A 22,237-nucleotide genomic window follows, 5' to 3' on the forward strand; every position below is an offset into this window, starting at 1 on the left:
ATGTATATATATATATGTACTGGGGATCAAACTCGGGCCCTTGCACTTGCGAGGCAGGTGGCAGAACCACTGAGCCAAATCCCCGGCCCAAGAAATATTATTGTCATTAGATTATTGTCAGTAGATTAGTTTAAAAAGCTCTCATGTTCTACACCAATAAAAATACAAATGTTAAAGACACAATTTACCCGCTTTCTGTATCTGGGAAATCTACTAGAAGTAATATTGGGTTACAGAGAAGAGAATTCAGGGCTGTTCCCACTATGCACAAGTAGGCGTGTGGTAATGATATGGATACAGGATCACACCAGGCAGACATGGAAGATATACTGTGTGTTGGGGGTAGCTCTACTTTTGAGAACTGTCAAAATCCTTGAAGAAGTAAAAGTATTGCACATTAAATAATGAATACATGGGACTATTTATTAAGTATATGTCCTAATTACTTTTCTCATTGCTGAAAGGAACTACCTGACACCCAAAGTTAAAGGAGGAAAGGTTTATTTTGGAGAGATTTCAGTCCATGATTGACTGACTCCAATGCAGGGTGGCATGTGGCAGAGGGCATCGCAGAGGGGAAATAATCCATGCCAGGCAGAAGGCAATGGAGGACAAACAGCAGCAGTAATAAGCAAAAAGCCAACAAGCAACAAGTGGCCCTCTTCCTGTCCCTTACATCTTACCAGCCTGCCCAACCTTAGGGCAGATAGCACTGACACCCAGGACAGGGAACCCTTAATCATACCCAGAAATAAGCCAAACCAGACAGTAGACTAATTTAGTAGCAACATACCACTAATCTCAGCATCACACACTCCGGATCCAGCCACATCTGAAAAGCCCAACCTAATGCTGCCTGAGGCTTTGGGGGGATTTCTAAACACAAACTATACTTTCCGGCCCTAGTCCCCCAACACTCATGCACATCCCTTTATGCAAAAGGCATTTAGTCCATCTTTGATTTATCAAAGTCCTTACAGTTTCAACATTTCTGAAAAGTCCAAGTCCAAAGTCCCCTCTGAGATTTAAGGCAAACTCTTAGTTTAGAGCCCCTGCACAAATGAAAAGAAAGTTAAATACTTCCAACATTCAATGGCACAAGATAGACATTTCTATTCCAGGAGGTACAAAAAGGAAGATACAAAGGAATGGGAACAAAGCAAGAGCAAAATCCAGCAGGGCAAACATTAATTCCTGTACTTACGCATTCAGCATTCTAGGCAATCTATGGTAAGATGTGAGCTCCAAAGGCCTTGGGTTTCTCTACTCTTGTGGCACTGCTAGTGGTTGTAGCTCCCTCAGCTTCTCTCTTGGGCTGGTTCTGCTCACTTGTCACAGCTTTTCCCATATGATCCACATTCCTGGCTTCCCCAAACCTCTAGGGTCTCCAGGGCACCTCAGCTTCATACTCACAGCTTCATACACTGCCATCTCAGGGACACACTGCCTGGCCTCTCAGGCCTTCTTCTGAAATCTAAGTAAAAGCCTTTCTGACCCCACAACTCTTGCATTTTTCATGCACCTAAAACAGGTACATTAATTTTGCCAAGGTCTGCCTCCAACTGGAGCAGTAGCCAGGCTTCTCTCTTTGCTTCAGGGGCCAAGTTGCCTGTGAACCAAATCCCAAGGAACAGTTTCCCTAGGCCACCGCTCTTCTGGAACATAGTGCTCTTCTTAAAGCCAAGTCTTTCACTTTTGCAGTTTTGAGGCTGCAAAAGGTAGGGTCCTGCTGGATCTTGTGATGTCCTATGGTCATCTTTTCTACTATCCTCTTCTTGCTAGTCTTATCAGGGACCAGTTTCTCCTCTGTTTCATCTTTTCAGGCTGAAGTTTTACAGGAGCTTCATTTCTTGCCAAACTCGAAGCATTTTAAATCATTCTGTAGGGCCCTTTGCTCTCAATTCTCAACATAAATCTATCTAAAAGGCCCCAACAGTAGCCATGCTACCACCTCAGCATTAGACTGCCTTCAATTTCTGCTTTAAGATTAGTTAGTCCACAGCCCTTAATCTGTCTCAGGCAAAGTCTCTGGACATGAGCAAAATAAAGACAAACTTTTTGCCAAGCCATAACACACATCATCTGGAGTCCAACACCAGCGCAATCCTTCTTCCCAGAAGAAACCTCCTGAACCTGGTCTCTACTGGCAACATTCCTATCAGCTTTCTGGTGTTCTGAGCTCTGATTGGAATCTACTAAGTAGTTTAAAACATTGCAGGGCTGCTTCTTCAGCCACCGATATCTCCAAACCTTTCCAAACTCTTCCCACAAACCAGTCTCAAAGGTTCCTGAACCACATGGCCAGATATAGTCACAGCAACAACCCCACTTCTGTGGTATCAAATTCTGTCTTGGTTACTTTTCTTGTTACTGAGACAGAATACTCAATACACAAAGTTAAAGGAGGAAACATTTATTGAGCCCACAGCTTGTAGAGGTTTCAGTTCATAGTTGGCTGGCTCCAAGCAGAGTGACATGGCAGAGGGGCATTGCAGTGGAGAAAGAGTTCATGGAAAAGTAGGGCAGGCAGAAGGCAGCAAGCAGCAAGCAAGTAACAAGGGACAAACAATAACACTAGCCTCTTTCTGTCCCTTGTGTTTTATCAAGGCTACCCACCCTTAGGGCAAGTACCACATACACCAATGGTGGGGCACCCAAATCATACCCAGAACTGTGTCAAACTAATCAGTGGACTAATTTAGTAATCACACAACCTTAATCCCAGCATCACATACTGTTGATACAGCCATCTCAGAAAAACCCCACCTATAACTACAAAAGGCTTTGGAGGGACATCTAGATACAGCCATAGGAATAAATTAATTGTATTTATTAAATACATTAAATACAAAAATAATTATCATAAACTACAGGTACATGTATGCATATAGACAATTTTTGCTTTGTATATAAGCTTGAATATATTTTTAAATTTATGTAATGTTAACATAATAATTCCATACATATGGTAGTGGTGAAAATAGAAAGCTATAAAAATAAAACCATCATAATTTCACAATTTATATTTTCTTCCTTTCTTTCCTGTTTCTTTTATATACAGGGTACACATGCTAAGTTGAAAATATATTGTAATGTAGTTCATAAATGCATTTAAATATCATGCAAATAGCCTAAAATTCTACATCTAAGATTCTCCACAAGCAATTTTAATGACCAGTTTTTATTGTACTGTATTGTTAATTTTCAACTTTAGATCACAATTAGCCCAATTTACTTCTTTTTGGTGGCCTATTTAGAGTGTAAGACAGAAGATGATTACTGTTCTGCTTTCCTAAAACACAGAGAACAAGAGAGTTAGTTATATACTTGAACCATTCCTCAACTAATTCACATTTGCATTGCTGCCCTTTTCACTCTTATAAACAATGCCACAGTAAAAAAATGTGATTTTGATGTTTATTATTTTATTTCCTTAAAATATATTCCAAAAAATGAAATTATTAGGTAAAGGGGAAAAGGTATTTTGGATATTTTTAGATATCAGATTTATTACTAGAAGCTATTTGCTCTCCCAAACTGAGAAATTATTTTTCAATCACTATTCACTGTAGGAATTTCAAAACAATACCATTTTGATTACAAATATTTCAACTTAACTCTGAATCCAAATTTGCTATCATGTTAAATATTATTTTTAAGTTGCCATGATACTTTGGACTGTGCTTAATATTTAAATCACACCGTTTTTAGTCCTAGCGGTCTGTGGCAGGGCAGGCATAAGCCACCCAAGACTGGAGATGCAGGAACAGTAGCAGTGGATGAGCTACAGGTGCTCCGGGTTGAGGCACAGGGCACCCACGGACCCCTGTCCTCAGGAACGGGGTGAGCAAGGGGGCTGTGGGAGGCTACTTCAACATGAGAAGCTCCAGGTAGCCCCGGATCCGCAGGATGATAGGATTGGTTTGCTTGAAGAACTTTTTAGATTGTGGGAAGCTAAAACCCCTCCTCACAGCGAAGCAGGGGCTGTTCCTGGCCCTTGGGAAGAAGGGTAGTTGGGCATGGGGACCTCATCCATCAGAGCACAGTGCGGGGAGAACATATACATAGGAACTTTTGATGTCACTGATGAATGAGGATGCACACTGAGCCTTAATTTTCGGCCTTAGACCACAATTAGCTCAGTTTACTTCTTTTTGGTGGCCTATTTAGAGTGTAAGACAGAAGATGATTACTGTTTTGCTTTCCTAAAACACAGAGAACAAGAAGGTATGAAAAGGGGCCATAATCTGCAAAGTTGGGATCAGTACATGGTGGAACAGGTAGACGAATTAAGAGCCTGCATTTAACAGGCAAGACTGTCACCTTTAAATTTATGGAAAATACAGCATCCTTTGACCACCTCGGCAATTGTAGTGCTGCTCAGATATGGTATGTCGGATGAAGAGGGACAGAGCAAAAGTGGGACGAGCTACTCCACACCACATATAATTCAGATAAATTATGGCTACCGACCGCTTAACATTTCCCCTAATATCATTCCATGGATATTTCATGGAAAAAATTTTTGATCAACTGAGTCTTAGAAGAGAAAGTGCTGAGACAACTATGTTCCTTTTCTTTTCTCCTGGAAGTTCCCAGGCAGTGATGGCGAACTTTTTAGAGACACGTGTCCACGCTGCAACCCCAAACCACTTCTGCATCACAAAGTGCCAACACTGTGATTAAAACAGAACACTGAGGCTTTGGTTTAGAACAAAAGTCTCCTACATTAACATTTTTGTCTTGACCTTTAATAACACGTATGCCCTAGGTTCATCACCACCGATGTAGAGAAATTACAGTTCTCACCTGCACACCACATGCGTGGCCTTACTCTGTCCTAGCTGCTGGAACTGCCCTGGAACTGAGTGTCCTGCACAGGGCCCTAGGCACCTGGTTTCTCCTGCCCCACATATGATGGCTTTTACTTTTTTGTCTTTAATCCACGGCAGTGCCAAGTTATATGACTCAATTATTAATTGCAAACTGTAAGAATAAGTTAGCAATAAAATAGGGTTCAGGTTGAACCTGTCCTTAAGTTGCAATTCATTCTTGACAAATTTCACTGAAAAGCTGGATGCCCTTCCTTAGTAACAAAAGGAGTTTTTGTGGTCAGGCCTACTCTGCTTCCACAGGAACACTGCCACTTCTCTTGACATCTGTCAGGACAGATACTGCTTGAATATGGTTCCCCTGCTAACGAGGTGAGGGTACAGGCTTGCTTCCAGCTGTAGGTAGTTTAGCACATTTTTCATGCACTGTCAAGAAAATGAAATTAAAGGGATAAGTAATCATTCCGTGAGAAGCAAGTGAGGACATTCAAGAAACATGAACTGTGTGAGAAGAGATAAATGGTAACATTAATGTGAAATGAAAGGGTATAAATGTCGAATGCATGAGAATTAGCCATGGGGAAGTGAGCAAGAAGCAGTGAGATTCAATGAAAGGAGTAAGGACTTGTATTCATCCTCTAGAGTGTTTTCTTCACAGTTAGAGTAGTGAGGAAAGGAATATAAAAAGAACACGGATGTAGGGCTGAAATATATGAGTTCTAATCTTAGCCTTTTTGTGTTCTGGGGAACCCATGACAGTTTTGCAACTTTTCTGAGCCTCAACTTGTCGGTCCTGAAGGTGGTAGGTGTGGTGTCTAAGAGCAGTGTTACAATGTCCGACTATAGGTGGTTAAAAAGATAACTGCAGAGGCATCATAGAATTGTGTCTGGCTCAGGAGAAAGTCTGGCAAAGTTAGTTACCATCTGTTTCCTTCAATCCATAGACATCATACTGGATAGATTGAGAAATCCCAGATAATATGTTAAATATAAAACAGTGTCAGCAGGTCATAACTGATGCTATGATTCATGAGCCCAGTGTAGCTTGCTGAAATTAAGGTCAGTATTTGGTAAAATGCAAAAACCTATTGGCACAAAGTACGAGTAGAATAAAACCCATCTGTTCAAAGTCATATATTTTGAGCTGTTTTGACAATTAGGAAGTCAGTAATTCTGATGCAATAGAAATTAGATGAAAATAACATAACCATTTTTTGTTTAAAGCATAATTTAACGCAATATTTTAACAGTTTGAAACCAGTTATTTAACACCATGTCCCTGATTTTTTGTCCATTCCAAGTAGTTGCAGTAACTTTTAAGTACAGCAATGAAAATAACCAAAAATAATTGTACTAATAATTCTTCAGTGAACAGATGTTCTTGAGGGTAGGTAGAAGCTGTTGAACTATTTCGAACACCTCCCTCACAATAGCGAATTCCCTTTGATGAGAACAGTTTCTGCCTGTAGTGTAAAAATAACCCGGACACCTGGATTTTATGTATATCCCTAAAATGACTCGGTGTATTTAAAACTTTTCCCTGTGAATCAGTTTCTCAACTCATCTCGAAAACTGCGGTTATTATACTAATCATTGTGTTGCCAGTCTTGTATGTACACTGGTCTTTATAGATTTCCTACCAAGATATTTATCCAATATTAATCCAGTTTGTTATTCACTTAAACATAAAAATGCAACTTACATTTGTACATAGTGCTAAAAGCCTTAATGCCAAAATATATCATTCTATCTTGGCAATATATAACAATGATAGGAGCACATAATCATAAAAACTTATGCAGCAGTAGAAAAAATATAAGTCAGCCTGTTGTCCAACTACTCAGTCTCAGACCCAGTCCGGATCGCACAGTGTGACTTCTGGGCTGCCGGAGCCAGAACCTTTTCCTCTCTGCCCTCTTGGTGACAGATGCTGGTCCCACAGCTTTCTTTCCTGTCTTGGTGGCTTCTCCTGTTAAGGATCCGATGGCAACTGCCCCCTCGCGCGTTCAGTGCCACTGACTGGGCAGAGGATCCTGGACCGTGCTGCTGTCTCACGTCTGAGACTCCACGCCAGGTGCCCAGGCATACACCAGACACAGGGTACACAGCCCACTGAGGCCCCTGGGAAGAGGAGGCTCCCACTGCAGCGCCCCAGCAAGCTTGCTGTGTTCTCTTGAGCTCTTACCTATACACAACCTGACTTCTTCATGTGTAAAACAGGAAAGGTTTCTAAAACCTACTTACTCCACTAAAATCTGAGATAATGTCATCTTGAAAGCATTTTCTAGGAAGAGAATGCGATATACATGTATTATTTTAACATAACTCTCATTGAGGTGTTGCTCTTCCTGGGAGAACAGCACGTGTCAGTGTGCACTATTCATCCAAGTCACATTAGAGGCTCCTTCCGTGCCTGGTGCTACCTGTGCACACGGCTGCAGAACCCTAATGTCTCAGAACCCAGACAGTGGCTCTCCCACATCACTTATGAAGGGCAAGAGGTCACTTTTTCACATTCTGTCTTCCCTTTTATTTGTATCCTCTGTAAGGTGCTGTTCAGTGTATATACACTGACAATACGTATTCTGCAGGTTTTGGTGCAAAACTAACATTCACCAATGTTGTGTGCAGAGAAATCTCAGAATGTAACTTTAATTCTTATATTATTTTCCTATCACTGCCTAACAAATTCAGTGGTTTAAAACAACTACATTCAGTGTCTTACAGTTTTCATGGGGTCAAGAATACAGCCCGGCCTACTTAAGTGTGGCTATCAGTCATGATGTATCAATTGACAACTAAGGATGCTCAGGGGTTGGTAAAGGTGGTGGGCATCTCTCCATGGTACCTGGAGGCTTGACTTGATACTGTGTGGTCCCTGGTCTGGCACTGTTTCTCTACTCATACTCCTGGCTGCCATGAAGTGATCTTGTCTACCCTGCCATGCCCTTCTGCCTTGATGGTCCTGCCTAAAAGCCAGCTACACGCGGACTGTGAGATGAGTTAAGTCCCTCCTCCTGAAGTAGTGGGTGTTCTGTATTGTGCCAAATGGTGGGAAAGTGATTGCAGAAAATTGTTGCTGAAAAGTGGGCTGACCCTGTGGTTTAAAACTCTTTGGGTCTGGTTTGCAGGAGAAATTTGGAAAGCTTTAAAGAAGTGTTTCCAGAGCCATAAGGTGCTGTACACCAAGCTTAATGGGTGATTCTAGTTGGTGCTCAGTTGATCAGAATGCTTATAAGAATGAGTATGGTAAAGACCAGGCTCTGGAGATCTCAAATAGGAACCTGGCATTCATTAGCGGTTACACAAGTGATGGATGTGTGGGACACTCTGGCAAAAAACAAAAAAAGTCTACATTTTGCCCACATCCTGAGACTTTGCAGGAGACTGAAATTAAGGCTGGTGGACTAATTGATCTTGTAGAAGAAGTTTCAAGGCATCCCAACAGTCAGGCTTTTCATGAGTATTTCCAGTACTTATAACCAGAACTATAGAGATAACTAAGGCAAAAAGTAGAAAATTTTGAAAAACTTAAAGTTTGATCCAAAAGCAAACATGTGTAAAGTTGAGGCCAAAGAGATGTGGTTACTGAAGAGATTAACACTATTAAGAAGAAATCAAGTACTTTGCATAGAGACAAGAAGAACAACAAGACCTCTTCCATGGTGGGGTCAAACATCCGTAAAATGTCATCTTTTCATTTGAGAACAGAGCATCTGAGCCACTTGCTGAAGCAGGCTCATCTAGGGAACTGGCTTCCCACAGTTCATTTCCTGTGTTCAGTCATCTGAACTCTGAGGCCACTGCAGCCGTGGCCCAGAGGACGCTGGCTACTGCTTCCACTCGCGGCTTACTTTGGCATGATCCACACAATGCTGGTTTTCCCTACATGTGGAAGGCAAGACTTGTAGGATCAGGAAAGCTTCTACCAACATTTCAGAGAAAAGCTTGCAACTCCAAACCTGAGGCCTTGAGAGAGCAGTGTGTGAATCTGTGGAAATGAAGGCAAAAGTTCAGTGGAGACTGAGAACATTGAGGATGCTAGGAATATGGAAAATCTGCCAAGGAAAGCAATGACATTGAGTAGATAGAGAGGCCATGTGGGCTGCTACCAGAGCTGATGGGTGAGCCACACACACACCCTGAAACTCACATCTTCCCACCGTGTGTTCTGCATGCTGCACATGAACTGCGGGACTTAATATTTGTCCTTTGTATTCTGGTCTTCCTTTGGTCCTATTTGTTTCCTATGCCTCTAGTTCTCCTATTTGGATTGGGAGTGTTTACCCTGTGCCATTGTGCTTTGGGAATATGTATTGATGGTTTAAAAGAAATTTACAGAGGTTTGTAGCTAAGACTTTGCTTTGTGTCTCAGAATAGACTTTGATTTGGATTTTTGAAAATTGCTCATACTTCTCAGACTTCGGGGAAGAAATTAGTGAATTTCCAATATGTGTAGGATAGTATCATGCTAGGCAGAGCTTGCAAACTTGCTCTTGCCTTTATTTGGAGATTAAGTATGGTTTTAGGAGATGTGTCTGGTTGTCAAGTTGGCAAGGATTGGATTTTGGCCATTAATTTGTTGGTCAACTTGACTAGATTAAGAAATGCCCTATGGATTGGTACAGCACACTTCTGGTCTGGTTGTAGTTGTGGGTCTTGCAGGTGTGACCTTATATACTTCTTATGGTCCCTTGACCCTTCCTTCTCTTTCCCATCGCTCTGATTCCTGCCACCCTCCATGAGTGACCACCTTTACTCCTGCCATGAATATTTCTGCATTAGAACTAAATGACCATGAATTGATCCCCTGAAACCAGGAGCCAAATTAAACCTATTTTCCTTTAAGTTTGGATGTCAAGTATTGTATCTCACTGATGTGAAGGGTAGTTAGCACATTGGAAGCCATGGCCATGGCCTTACAAGGCTCAGTCTGTATCTCAGCCAGGCTGTGTTCTTGCCTTCGTGGTCTTCCTCCAAGCTCACATTATTGTTTCTAGAACCTGGTTCTTTATGGTTGTAGGGCTGAATTATTTCTCTCTGGCTGTCAGTTGGATGCCACTCTCCGTATCTATGCCCTGTGTTTGCCTGGGGCACACACACTTTGCTTCCTGAAGGCCAGCAGGAGAATCACCAGTCTGCTCAGATGAAGTCTTTCTTGATCAAGGCAGTGCCATGCATAACTTTTGCCAGATTTTATTGATTAGAAGCAAGCCACAACTTCTGCTTGCATTCAAAGAGGATGGATTATACATTAAGTGGCTCTTTGATGGTGATGATGATAATGCATTTCTGCCACAATCTCGGTTTAGTATTCAATTTTGAATTATATTAGTATTTCTCTTCCTCTTTAAAATGTTACCTAAGCATCTTTCAATAAGACAGTTTATCATACACACTGGGTAACCCCACCCCTGGTCCTGGCCACCATCAGTGAGATTAGTATCTAAATCCAGCTGATTAATTCCTTATAATTGATTATTAAAGCCATGTCTAAAAACTGATCCTACTTTTTATTATCATAACATCTCATTTCAAATCAAGCAGTCACTACTTAGACCCCAAGTAATGCTAAATGGAATTAGTTTGCATTTAATTGTCTCTCGCAGTGATACTGGGCAAATGTTTACTCTTTGTGATTCTGATTCCGCAACTGTCCCTGGTCAGATAAAAGCAAGGCAGAAGAAAACGTTGTGTCACTGCATCATGATGTGTTTATGAATGTGGCACCCAGGGAAATGCTTACTGAGGAATAAAGTGCTTCAGGAGAAGAAATTCGTATGTGTTTAGGTGAAACTATTCTGATAGTCTGACATTTGAAACATGTTCGACAAAGACAGAATGCACATGTCCCCTGCTGTGGTGCTGACCTGTCCTCTTTATGTGCAGTGCCAACTATCGTTCCAGTCGTGTGGCCCTCCAGCTGCAATGCACCTCTTCCAGCAATTGTGGGCGTGTGGGTTTCTTTAATGTTTTCTTTGATTCCTGTGTAATACTTTATTGTAATATTATGTGCATTACATTCAAAAGGTATGAACTTGAGTTTTTAAAAATAGGAGATGAAATGTTCGCTTCATCTTTCAAAGGATAAAAATGTTTTTCCCATGTGTGGACACATGCTTGAAAAGAGGGAGAAGGTGCTGAACGGTCCCAGCTGGATCCAAAAAACTAATGAGCACGACCCAGTCTGCCATTTGCTCAGCCTTACATTGGACCGGCCTTGGCAGGGAGTGGGCCGCTTGATACTGCCGGAAACGGCCCAGCGTGAACTGACATCAAGGCGGCTGATGTGAGTCATGCTCCACAGAGCGCTTATCTGTAATGAGCAAAAACAGTGGAAGTTAAGGAAAAATAATGAACTATTCTTTAATTCTTCCTGTGCAGTACGAATGAAAAAATTTAAAGTTTCACAGGACACCATGGGGAAATGACTATGGATTTTCAATAAAATTTGGTTTTATTTTGCTAAATATTTATATTGAGAATTTAATACAGAAATTAGTAGGTAAAGTAACATAAAAGTTAATTTTTGTAGCCTTCAGAATATAATTTAACATTTAAGCTACATTAAAGTAGATGTAATTGAGCTCCTTTGGGGGCTTCCACTGCGCTTGGTACTTTATAAGCATTAAAACTTGTATAGATAATCTTCTCTTTTGCCCAACTAAAGGGAATAAACTATGCAATATATTTGCCTTATGTGATAACTTCATTATGAATAATAAATTGATTTAATGTCCTCACAATAGATAGCATTTTTACCAATATAAATGTGCTTTTCCTTAATACTTAGATGTAGTCTATAATATTATCAAAATTAAACAATACTTTGTGTCCAAACTTAATGGTCTAATTATAATCATATAATATTTTCATGTATTATTAATATTATTATTTTGAGACAAGGTCTTACTTTGTAGTTCAGGCTGGCTCTGAACTCACTATGCAGCCCATGCTGGCCTTGAACTTGTGGTGATCCTCCTGCCTCAGCCTCCCAAGTGCTGCTGGGATTACAGATGGTACACCACCATGCCCAGCTTCATGTATTATTTTAATGATGAAAATAAAGATTCTTTGAGATATTTTAAAATATCAAAAGGTTTAAGGTGTCAAATTAATAAATGTGTAAAATTAAAATATGTTTAAACTGAAAACTAAATTGAAATGTAAAGATTTTCCCTCTATGTCCATATGTATGTTTTTTGCATAGCCTGCTTTAATCATGATTTCACTTAGTCAATACCATTCCATGTTTAAAAATATTTAGACTTAGACATCGAACTTCTCTTTTCTACAAATATTCTCTGCCCCCACTTACTTTGCATGTTTTTAAAGGAAAGCTTTCACACTGTCCACAGTAACTGTTAGTCCCATGTCTTCTGCTCTGCCAGGCTCTGAAGCCAAGAACCAGGCCCAACAGTGATCTCCAGCAGCAGAAGGCAGTGGTGGGCCACCAGTCCTGACCTTCCTGCAAGCCTGGTGTCTAAGAACTCAGTTGTCTGTACTCATTTAATACTGGATTGCTAGCATTCACACAGTGATATTTAATTTATATTGCTGAAGACAGTGGTGTTGAACCTAGAAACGGGAGGCCCGTGAGAGTAGCATCTGTTTAACAGTGAACACTATCAACCAGACATTTCAAAGTACACAGCCACTTTGTCTCATTTTGCTTGGTTCTTTTTTAAAAGGCAAAATCTTCAAAATACTTAGTTCCAAAACCAGAAAGAGGGGACCAGAGGATAAGGAAGGAGAGGGAAGATGGGAGAAAAATAAGACAGAAACAAGGTAAGGGCAGGAGGAGGGAGTTATCACATCAACCAGGAAAAAAGAATTTTTCTTTACCAGAGTATGGCCTGCTTCGCAAGTGACAAAAGGTTCCCATAGGCTCCAACACATATTTCTTGCAGCTGAATGTTTAAGCTGTGCCGTGTTGGCCCCAGAAATGATTGCAAAAAGTAAAATGAGAGAGCAGGACCTAGAAATGCAGGATCTGGAGACTTTGAAAGAATTTGAAAATGGTGTTTCAATCACTAGAATGAATTTCAAAGCATTTCATTTTAAAGCAATAGTTTATTCTAGCTGCATTAAAGATGAGGAGCTCCACTTACTTTTAGGACTTGTTTTGTTAAAATACCCTTGATATTTGGAATAAAAATATATGTAATACTAGAGTAAAGCACAATATTAAAGTATAAGCAGTTCAAATCTATGTCAGTTAGATTTTTTGTAATAATTACTCTGTCTCCATTCCATATGGCTAATTATAGAAAAATCTGTGGAGTGAGGAATGGTTCAATAAGCTGTTTATTAATCAAGAACAACTCTGTTATGCCACAGTATTAGTTGATGAGTTAAGGTTGAAAATAGCAATTCGTAGATTAGGATCACAGTTTCACAGATACCTCCAATCATTGAGTGTGGATTGTGATAGCAGTTTCTTATTCTGTGAATAGCCTTTTACAAAATTTTTATAATATATTTGGTTAAAAATTGGCAAAGCCTTCATATGTGACTGAACATAGATGAATTGAAAAAGTTTATTTGTTAATGCGTCTTAATAATTATAGATTGTGTGAAGCTCTCAGAAAGCGTTTTTCATGTCACCTATAAGTGAACTCAGAATAATGTGCTTTTGTCGTCTCTGTCAGGATCCAAATGAATGTTGTACCTAACTCCGAGGCTCTACATTCACTTTTTCCTAAAACTGTTACAGCCTTTTTCCCTTCATCTTCCTAACGACTTGCTACTTTTTCAACACAGGTAATGGACTAGGAATTAGGATTGTGGGCGGCAAAGAAATCCCTGGACATAATGGAGAAATTGGAGCCTATATTGCCAAGATTCTTCCTGGCGGAAGTGCAGAACAGACAGGGAAGCTTGTGGAAGGTAAGAATGTGCAGTTTCAAAGTAAGGCATAGTGAATGTACTTATATCAAACTTGTCTTAATTTAGCACATAAATGTTCTCTTCCTTACTGCATAGGTAAGCTTCTCTGCTAATGGCGAGCCATGAAATTTTGACCTCACAATGTCAGACAAGATGTATCCACAAGCATGTTCATTTTCTTTTAAATTGCACTGTTCTTTTGGTAGTTGGAAAGTTGCAAGAATATGTTGTTTGCAAAGTCGATGATTCGTGAAGGGTTTTTACAAACTGGGGCAGTTTTTTTAAAAGGCACTTTGGATTTACCTGGATTAATGTTTCCTAAATACAGAGTGTATTGCGATTAGAGGTACAAAACTTCAAGATTCGGTGCAAGCTAAGGTCAGGTTGCATCTGCCATCTGTTTTTGAAAGCAGCATCTTTTGGGACACAGCCATGGCCACGGATTCACACATGCAGCACGGTGCTTTCTCTCTAGTATCACAGAACTGCATTTGGTACAGAGACCGTGCAGTCTGCAATGTCTGAAATATCTATTCTTTGACCATTTGGAGAAAGCATCTGTCAACCCCAGGACTCAGCACTGTCTCCTCTGAGACACTATTCACTGCATTACATTATGAGCATTTAAAATAATGATCTTTACAGGTGTCAGCGAGACCATATTTGTCATCATTTTTATTCAATGCACCATTAGAGCTGGATCCTCAAAATACATAATGACAATTTTCAACTGTCAGTCAAATAATGAGGTCATTCCTGGTCTCCAAATTCTCTCTGTATATAGCTGGTGGCCTCCAAGCAATATTCTTTGCAGTGACATTGTTTTTCATGAAGTAGATATAACCTTTAAATTTTATTCTATATAAGATACTTATTTGTAAATCTATCTTTAGGTCATTTCATAGTTTAAATCCTGCCTGTTGTTGCTTAAAGCCTTTCATTATGTTAAAATGATGCACTGTCATTGTCTCAAATCAAAATGTTGAGCCCTCACAAAAACAGTCCTTGGATATTTTGATGTACCATGGGAATAAATGTGGAACGGAGGCAGAATTTGTTCATGAGTGTAGGAGCGCCAGAAACCGCTCGGCCCACACAAAATGTAGCCCTCACAAAAACAGTCCTTGGATATTTTGATGTACCATGGGAATAAATGTGGAACGGAGGCAGAATTTGTTCATGAGTGTAGGAGCGCCAGAAACCGCTCGGCCCCATTCATTAAAATGTGTTGTTCACATCCGGTCCCTGCGTGAAATTCAGCGTCCTGCGGACAGCTTGGCTGGGTCACAGCAGCAGTGTTTACAGTGTGAACATGGCAAATGCTGTAAACTGAGGCTGGTTTTGCTTTTTTTCAGTTGCTTTCAAAATGCCAGTTTAACAGCGTATGAGCAGATACACAACCAAGAGCGTATTATTACGAATATCATAATGGTACTGATAAAGTCACAAAAGTTAGAAAAGCTAGCCGGATAGCTAATGTAGGTGACGGCCGGTGAGTCAAGAAGTAACAACTGTGAGAAGACCTCTGGGTCTGCAGGAACCTTCAATACCTGCAACCCTCTCACAGTCAGCACTACTTTTAAGTTTTTGCAGTCTAGTCGGGACACACGTATTGAGACTTTAGGAAGGGAGTGATAGGCTCACTTTAGCACAGTGTACTCCAAAAAGAAATTGAACAGGCAACTTTTATCTCAAAATTAAAGCTGTATAAGATGAGATCCCAGTTGTTGATTCTTTCTGCTAGTTCCCATCCCTTATCCTATGCCAATGTCTTCCAGAATTCTGCCTAAATTATCTTCCAGCAAATTTAGTGAGTCTTTTTTAATATTTAAATCCTTAATCCACTTGGATTTAGTTTAGTGTATGGTGAAAGATAAGGGACTAGTTTTAATCTTTGGCAGGTTGAAATCCAGTTTTTCCAACACCATTTATTGAAGAGGCTGTCTTGCCTTCAGTGAGGATGGTTGGCTCCTTTGTCAAAGATGAAGTAGCTGAGTACATCTGGAGTTGTTTCTGTATCTTCATATCTATTCCACTGATCCTGAGGTCCGTTTCTTTGCCAGTACCATGCTGTTTTTATCACAGTGACTTTGTATATAGTTTCAAATTGGGAATTGTTATACCCACTGCCATATCTCTGTTGCCTAGGATGGCTTTTGCTATTCTGGGTCTCTTCAAAAATTCAAATGAATTTTTGGATTATTTTTCTAGTCCTGTGAAATATGCTGTTGGAATTTCAATCGGCATTGCATTGAATCTGTATAGCAATTTTGGTAGTATGGCCATTTTCACTATGTTGATTCTTCCTACCCAGGAGCAGGGGATATCTTTCCATTTTCTTATATCCTCTCCAATCTCTTTTTTCAAAGTGTTGTAGTTTTCAGTATAGAGGTCTTCTGCTTCTTTCATTACATTGATTCCTAGATACTTCATTTTTTTGGATGCTATTGTAAAAGAGTTGTTTCCCTAATTTCTCTCAGTGAGTCTGTTATTTGTGTACAAGAAGGCTATTGATTTTTGAGTGTTGACCTTGTATCCAGCGACTCTGCTAAAAGTATCAATTAAGTCTAGAAGTCTTTTTGGCAGAGTCTTTGGGTTTTCAACGTAGAGTATCATATCATCAGCAAATAATGACAGTTTAACTTCTTCCTTTCCTATCTTTGTTGCTTTCATTTCTTTCTCTTGTCTAATTGCTCTGGCTGATGTTTCCAGAACTATATTCAAGAGGAGTGGTGAAAGTGGGCATCCTTGTCTTGTTTCTGATTTAATGTGAAGGTTTTTAGTTTTTGGCCATTTAATATGATGTTGGCCACTGGTTTTTCATAGACAGCCTTTATTAAGTTGAGATATAGACCATCTATTCCAATTTAGTATTTGTAAATAGGGAAGGGAGGAGGGGGTGAAGGGAGGGCAGGGATAAGGGCAAAAATGAGTACCAAGACCTGTCATGTAAAGGTACAAGATCCCAGTGATGAATGTAACTGTACTGCATACCTAAAATGTACCAATTAACTCAATGAGAAAAAGAAATTAAAACTGTAAACCTGCACAGTGGTGCACACCTTTCATCCTCGCACCCTGGGAGGCTGTGGCAGGATGATCACAAGTTCAAGGCCAGCCTGGGCAGTTTAGAAAAATCTTGTCTTAAAAAGTACATCTTTTTGTTTCTGTGAGGTGTGAAGCTGGAACAGTAATAAGGACCAAAATGTATAATCAGTACTGCGAAACGGGAAGAAAAATGTTCAAATGAGAAGCTGCGTGGGGGGGTGGGTAAAGGAAAGAAATGAAATGAAAAAATAAAGAATAGAAAGAAAAAATGAAAACAAAACTTTTGCAGAGAAGGAGGGAGAAAGGGCTTAAAGTAAGAGGAGGGGGCTGGGGAAAAAGAAGAATCAAGATACACCAAGTACAGTACAAATTCTCTATGATGAATGTGATCATTAATGAGTGCACTAATAAAATTAATTTTTAAAAACACAAAAACAAAACAACAAAAGCAACAAAACAGAACAAAAATGGCTGAAAATATGGTTCAGTGTTCTCTAAATTCAATCACCAGGATAAAGAGGAAGGAAGAGAGGGAGAGGAAAAAAGAGGGAAGGAAAATTGTAAGAAAAGTGTAATAATAACGCTTCCTGATCTCATTTGGCAGAATGACCTTGATAATTTTCAGATAAAATCTCGTAGCCTCATTGGATTAAATGAACAAATACTACAGATGAAGATGATTCTAAAGACAATATCAATGACATGTGCCATGATGAAGTGATAACCTTTTTGGCCTTTTTTTTTTCCATACTGGAGATTAAACCAGGACCTTGTGCTTGCAAGGCAGGCAGTGGTGGCACTGAGCTAAATTCTGGCTCTTTGGCCTTTTTAAAAAAGATCAGATGTTTAATTTAAAGCCAGACATAATACAAATTCATCCAAGAGAGAAAACTGAAGTGAACTACGGTTACATTTGTGATTTCACAACCCTTAGGACTGCCACTAAAGACATCTGATCTTAAGAACTGGTAATTTTGCTATTTATCTGATTTATGGAAGATTTTACTTTTTATTAGTTATTCTACTTATTCTCTCAAAGTCTTGCCACATTGCTGAGTTAGGCTTTTCTGTGAGCACAGTCTCTACTACTGGAGTGCAGTTTTGGGGAGCCCACACCTATGATTTAGTTAGGGTTTCCAGCCTTGCTTTATTTACTCCTTAATCATAAGTCCTTAGTAAAACACCTGGAAACAGCTCTACTAAATTCATGATACTGTCAACACTTAAACACCACTTTAGTATGAAATATTCTGTGGAATAAAATTAACACAACAAATCCTCTCCTTTTTTCCACCTGTAAAAGCTGTCCCCATGTCCTGTGCTGCAACCCTAGAATAACGAAGGTCCAGTCCTTTTATGGCCAGAGCTTAACTAGCCAGGTGGCCACCGCCACCCTGACACCCTCGAACACTTACGCTGTTCAACTAGTGTGTTTCCTGGTCCTGTGTGTATTTGTGTATGTGCATGCACACGCTTGTCTATAGCTGTGCATTTTATACATGGTGTCCTAAAAGTTTAGGCTTTGCACTTCAACTCTTAATAGGTTATACAAACATTTTGAAGCAATATTTAGTTTAAAACATTGATTTTTAGGGACTTGTGTGAAATTGAACATTACTGTAACAACACCAAATGTGTACGACAGAATGTTCTGTTTTCTTTTAATTTAAAAATATTTCATGACAATGATTTTTTCATTGTATTTATTGGAGGGAATAGAAATGATTGACTTTTTTCCATATTTTGAATGCAGTTATTTTCTAAGGAAGAAATGCTGCCTATTTGACTAAGATGGCTAATATGCATGTTTGTATTATTGAACTTTTCATCTGTCCCGTGAATTCCAGATGAACACAAGAAGTAATTATCTCCTCTAGGTGTATATTTGCTCTCTGCGGCTCTAAATACAGAAGTGTATAGACCGAGCCCTGCCTGAATTAATATTGTCTTCTGGAGGGTTTGAAATGTGAATGGCTGTAGAATATACAGGCTTTGTTTTTTCTGCTCCAAGCTGCAGAGCTGTTGCGTGGGAAAGTTTAACTGAGTCTACTTCTTTTCTGCGTCTGTTCATCTCTGCTATAAAAGGCTTTTCAGACTCATCAGGGTCTGACATTTTAACGCTTTAAGAGAAACCAATGGCATAAACTCTAATCAGCGTGACTTTGTGGAAAATGATATTTTCATATTTCCTATATCTTTTTGCTCTCTGGAATTATCCATTTAAAACATACTGACACAACTATGTAGGCTTTCTGGTGCTCATAAGCCAATGTTATTCTGAATATACTTGCTGATTTTAATAGCAAGAAAAAAATCCAGTATATTTTCAGTTACTGCTTGGTTATTTTTTAAAAAATATTTTAACTCAGTCTTTTCTGAAAATTCTTTATGAAAATAGTCTATCTCATTTAAATTAGACAAGAATGTTGTATTTCAGAATGCTGAGAATTAACAGTAATTATTATTGCATAATTATTAGGTTACACTCAAGATATTGAATTTAAAGCACTCCTAATATTAGCTTGTATGCCATCTTCTAAAATAAAAGCTCATTTCCATTAATCAAAAATTCCTGAACAAATCTTTTAGCTTTATATCAACCTTCAGTGGTTTTCTTAAAGAACTCATTTAGTGAAGTCCTTGGGATCTTAATCTCCAAAATCTTACAGTTATTTCACAATAATACTTAGTAAATATTCCTGAACAAACACTGAACAGAGAATTATCTGTAACCTATTATTCCTCCTTTTAGTTGCATAAGATTAGACATTGCTAGGGATTTAATTACAAATCTAATTAACTTTCCAAAGCACCATTTCCTGCTATTTTAGGATTAAAATTTTAACATTTTTTAGACTGTTGAAGTTGGAAATGTTCATTGATGGAGTTTTAAATGGTGTATGAAATTTTCTCCCGTTCTGTTCTTTGATATTGGTATTTCTCTTTGAACTAATTTGAATATCTAAATGTACTCTAGAATTATAAAAGCTTCGGTACAATTTGCCAAGTTCCTTTCAAATCTTTATCCTTAGATAAGTGATTATAAATCTTTTTATTTAACGATATCAGTATCAAATTCAGCCTAATCAACTCTTGACAAATAGGCTAAAGAAATAGCTTGTCTCTTCCATTCGAAACTTTCTTTTCCCTAGAGTGACTATTGTACTTGGTGAAGCCTACTCGATATCATTGTAGTTCTAGAAAACACTTGAGTCATGAAGTGAAGAATCTCACCTCAAAACAGTAAACAAAACATGGAATTGTTTGCTCCTGACACGTCTGTTCTGATTCATCTGCACTTCAGCCCTGAATGTGCTTTGCTGTCAGTCGTGTACATATTTACAGAAACAGCTCAACGTTGAATTTCTCATTGCACGGCAGCTTCAGGAAACCAGGGTCGGGTCTCCACCCGGGCAACGAAACAGCTGCGAGTCCTGGTGATCCCTTTCCCCATTAGGAAGACAGCCTTGCAGACTGACAGAACGTTCCTCCTTGTCCTCCTCTCTCCCGCTAAAGCTCCCAGCGCAGCCTCTCACATCTGAGACTCCTTCCCTCGTGGGGTGGTGGTCGGCCGGATAGTGTTGCCTCAGCGCTCACAGGTGAAATCCGCAATGTAGCGTTTGGTCAGGCCCCCAAAAGCGATTTTCATAACAAATGTTGGAGTGTGCAGAAAGAAAACTGTAGAGAATGATATGGCCAACAGTTGCATACTATCCTGTATGTTTGGCGTTTGTTTTAAAAAGAGTTGAGCGCCGGTAAATCACCCAAAGCCTCCTCCAGCACCCTCTCCTCTGCAAGCACATTGCTGCCCCAGGGTGGCACCACACTTCCTTCTGCCATTGTACCTCGCTTGCTTTTCTCCGGTGTTACTTACACGTCTCTGAAGCAATGTACGGCTCATTGGCTTGTTTACAAACTGAATAGGTCTTACTGTGTGTGTCTTTGCAACACTTTTTTGGTCACATGAAGTTTTTGAGGTTTATCCAAGCTGATGGTGCATACTCATTTAAATACTGGGCAGAAGTCCCTCATTGAGCTGTTGGGTGGAATTCCATTATTCCATTCACAACTACAATTTAAACATTCCCTGGTTACTATGTAATTTTTAAAACTATTTCAAATAATGCAACAATCGTCTCCTGTGCATGTGTACAGGTGTTTCTTCTACAGCCAAGCCCGTGTTCTGGGTTATGAGGACTATTGATCTTGTTAGCGTCACTTAAAAGAATGTTGGGCGGCTCCTTTAACTACCCCTGAATTTTCCTTATTTATAAACTTTTGCGTGGGTTGTTGTTTCTTTACACCCTTGTTCTGTTTTCTCTGTATGTCCTTTCATCTTTACTGCAACGTGGCAGACTGCTGTGCTTTTCACTTACTTTCCAGTTCACAGGGTTGTGCATGATCATACTTCAGCAGTTATTAGCTCTTTGGTTGCTCCCATCTGTGATTTACCTGTTCTTTGTCCTTATTATTAAATTGTATCACTTTTTTATAACTTATTGATTTTTTAGTGGTTATTTATGAATTCCGGATATAATCCTTTGTCAAGTGTAGGCTCGAAATACCTTATCCAAGTACTTACTTTTTAGTTTCTGACCATTTTTTTAAAAGGTGCAAGCTTAAAATACTTAAATTTGTAAATGTTTTATATGATTTAAGAAAATTCTTGTGATCTGAAGTCTTTCTTACATATTTTCTTCTAAAATTATAAAACTACATGTTGCATAAATGTCTGCAGTCATATAAACTAAGTTGTTTATCTGTGATCTGTGAAAAAAAAAATTTTGTATTTTAGTTTTGTTTTCCTCCTCAATATGGATAATCAATTTCCTGTACACCATTGATGAAATAATAAAACATTACTTGGATTAACGTACAATATTCCATATTATATATTGTTTTCATACAAGTATATTTTCTGAGTTCTGTGTTCTGTGCCTAACCCTACCATAAAATCTCAACAGTGATTTTTTTTTTAATTAAGTTGTGACACATAGTGGGGAGAGCCAACATATTGAGGTTCTTGAAAATCCTCTAGGAATAATTCTTGACCCTTTGATCTTGCAAAGAAATTCTAGAGTCAGCTTGTCAGTTTCCATGATAATTTCTGTTATGATTTAGTAATGATTATATTGAAGGTATACATTAATGTAAAAAAATGTACTTTTATATAGAGCCGTATCTGTTTGCATCTTCAAAATGTTTGCAATACCAAGCCTTTGGAGTACAAAGAGATTGAGTCATTATATTCTGAATCAATGCAGCAAAGTAAGTTAGAACACAAAGACTAAAAGTCAGTACATGGCAAATGTTCAACATTCAAACAAGAACTTTGTGCTTTTATACCAACTTACAACAACATTATTATGCTTTTGGAAAAAGCAAGTAAACACACTTCAAAAATAAAATTGGAAATGTAATAGATAAATCAAACCACATATGTGGTTATCATTGGTTCTGATTTTTAT

The 22,237-nt window shown here is 39.0% G+C and overlaps 1 protein-coding gene across 1 annotated transcript in view; it reads left to right on the forward strand.

The window, feature by feature from the left end:
* Pclo (piccolo presynaptic cytomatrix protein) overlaps positions 1–22,237 on the forward strand; it is a 324,402-nt gene that overhangs the window by 220,654 nt on the left and 81,511 nt on the right. The window contains exon 14 of the mRNA XM_033758844.1: positions 13,596–13,721. Within this exon, the coding sequence (XP_033614735.1) occupies positions 13,596–13,721 (126 nt within the window). The remainder of the gene's footprint in view (positions 1–13,595; positions 13,722–22,237) is intronic.

This window comes from Fukomys damarensis, unplaced genomic scaffold, assembly GCF_012274545.1.
Source record: "Fukomys damarensis isolate Sample0158 unplaced genomic scaffold, DMR_v1.0_HiC HiC_scaffold_4, whole genome shotgun sequence".
NCBI lineage: Eukaryota > Metazoa > Chordata > Mammalia > Rodentia > Bathyergidae > Fukomys > Fukomys damarensis.